The following is a 2496-nucleotide window of genomic DNA, read 5'->3' as shown; positions in this document are numbered from 1 at the left end:
AATATTTTAAAATACTAAATTAGTTTTTGGTATATTTATTCAATGAAAATTAAATGTTTATCAATTTTATTGATTATGTGACTTAAAGTGTGTTTAAAAAGTAATTTCTAAAATAAACTTTGACAAAATATTAACTGATTTGCATCAACTACTCCTTTAAAAGTGACAATATATGTATTTAAATTCTCCAATTTAAATTTGTTATGGCACCGTTTACAAAAAATTAGATACTATATAGAGTAGCTTTTTAACCCGACGCATCCACCATTTTACAAAAGATTTTTTTTTTAATATTAAAGGTATGTTTATAGTTTATGTTAATTTTACAGAATTCTGAAAACAATAGATCATTTTAGCAATTTTTCGTTAAATATTTAATAACAAATAGTTACTTACCTTTTTACTCTTTACTATGTAAGTATATCAACTTTAGTTAATTTTACATTTTCTTGTTCCGTGTTCAAAATTTTGAAGAATTAATGAGTAAAAAGCTGTTCGAGAAAACTGCGTGAACGTTTGAAGATTGTATTTTAGGCAGATGATCTTCAAACTTTATCCGGTAATATATAACATATAATAAAAGTTTTATTGATTCCCTTCGTCTTCCATTTGTACCTTAGTACGGTAAAGCTTTCAATATCAGCGAGTGTATTGATATTTCATTTGCTTTGTTTCCGTGCTCTTTGCGAATGATTCACAAACGCCACAGATGGCCCTTCGACTACTTGCGCATAACAAGTAGGGTTGACATATGTCTCACAGGTGGGATGGGTGAAGGCAGACACCAAGGCAATTCAAGCGATCCACGACCATGTGATCACACACAACCCCCGAGTATCGGTGTCTCATAACGACCACACCACATGGAATCTCCACATCAAGAACGTGCAAGAGGAGGACAGAGGACAATACATGTGTCAGATTAACACTGATCCCATGAAAAGTCAGGTAGGTTTAGCGGCGCATATGTCAAGTTTTTAAAGTTTAACTGGAACTATTGCCAACCGCTTTTTATCCTGATACTCAAATTAACCATTGCTGACATGAATTTCACGACGAACAAGAAGCCAGATGCTTCTTATTGTGGTAACAAACTTCATGAAACATGCGCTGTTATTTATTTAATATGTAAAGACAAACTGATGAGAACTTCAATTTGTTTAATTTTAATTAATTAACACTTTTTTTAGTTTACAAATAGAACAGACACGCTAGTAAAAACATATATTTAAACTAATTTTGTATGTGCCTAAAATTAAGTCAAATTGATGATAATTGCATTCATGTGATAAATTAAAACCTAATTAACGTTATCATAAAATATTTGCTTTTAGTATTTGGTTATACAGATCTTTTCATCTGTCACACACACACGTACACAAACACTGTATGTAAAAGAGCTGATAAATTTTTACAAATATGTTAAATATTACCAACTCAATGCAATGCAATTTTATTAACAAACGTAATTTTTCCCTTACAATTAAAATCACTAACTGGGAAAAAATACCACAATATGAATATTAACTTTCGTAAAACTGGACAAGCTAAACTTTTGCTACTTAAAATTTAAACGTAAGCTATTTTTGGACAACGTTTATAAGCTTTAAAATTTCCTTAAATTTATAGTTTTTGCGGAATAAAATTTTCAACAATTAATTTAATAACACCCACAGTTTATTAGAAATTCACATATTTTAATTATAAATCCCATAATGTAGTACGTACTTGTTTATACACTTCTCTTGTGTGAAATGAATTTAATTAACTTTTTTTCCACACTCGTGTTGGTACATTTTTATAAAAAACAAAACACAAAATTTTAATGGACATAAAATTTAGAGCTTATACAGACGTTGAGTTTATAGTGTTTCAAATTCTAATGTACTTGCAACACTGTTATCATTATCTTAAGCATAATTAGTTACATTGTATTATAATACGCTTGGTCATATAGTAACCCAAAGGGAGTGTAAAATACAGTATCAAACTTTCTAGGTCAATGGAAGAATAAATTGTTGCTAAGTTTCACTAAAACATTTTTTTAGTTTTAGAAATAATTAACGGTTGGTTGAATGACATTTTGGCAATTGATAAGTTTGTTTAACAAACCTGAAACTAATTTAGTAATTTTCCTGACAAGCTTGTTAATCTCATAAAACAAAAGGAAAGAGTCAAATATGTCATTTTTGCTGAAAATAATAAGACCGCACTCTAAAAACATCTCAAATAAAATATTATTCCATTCTAATCATGCCACCATTGTCGAACAAAAGTAAAATTAAAGATAAGGACTCAAAACAAAGCGTTAACGATTTTAATAACAAACCAACCTTCAAAAGTCTTACAAAATTAGAGGACAAATGACTGATAACAGAACGAAAAATGTCGCTTTGAGCCTACGTTTAACCAAATACAGTAATGTTTGCTTTTTATTACTAAAACATTATCAAAGAAGATGTCTCTCAAAATTCATGACGTTATAAATTTAATATA

At 29.0% G+C, this 2496-nt stretch overlaps 1 protein-coding gene across 2 annotated transcripts in view; it reads left to right on the top strand.

Moving 5' to 3' along the window:
- The window catches only part of LOC123006311 (lachesin-like), a 65953-nt gene that overhangs the window by 53738 nt on the left and 9719 nt on the right, over positions 1-2496 (top strand). For both annotated transcript variants that reach the window (XM_044400717.1, XM_044400716.1), the window contains one exon: positions 763-948. In XM_044400717.1, coding sequence (XP_044256652.1) covers positions 763-948 — 186 coding nt within the window. The remainder of the gene's footprint in view (positions 1-762; positions 949-2496) is intronic.

The sequence above is a fragment of the Tribolium madens genome, unplaced genomic scaffold, assembly GCF_015345945.1.
Source record: "Tribolium madens isolate multiple individuals breed KSU strain unplaced genomic scaffold, Tmad_KSU_1.1 Scaffold_2;HRSCAF=44;Tcas5.2_LGX, whole genome shotgun sequence".
Taxonomy (NCBI): Eukaryota; Metazoa; Arthropoda; class Insecta; order Coleoptera; family Tenebrionidae; genus Tribolium; species Tribolium madens.
This window is presented reverse-complemented; position numbering and strand designations above follow the sequence as displayed.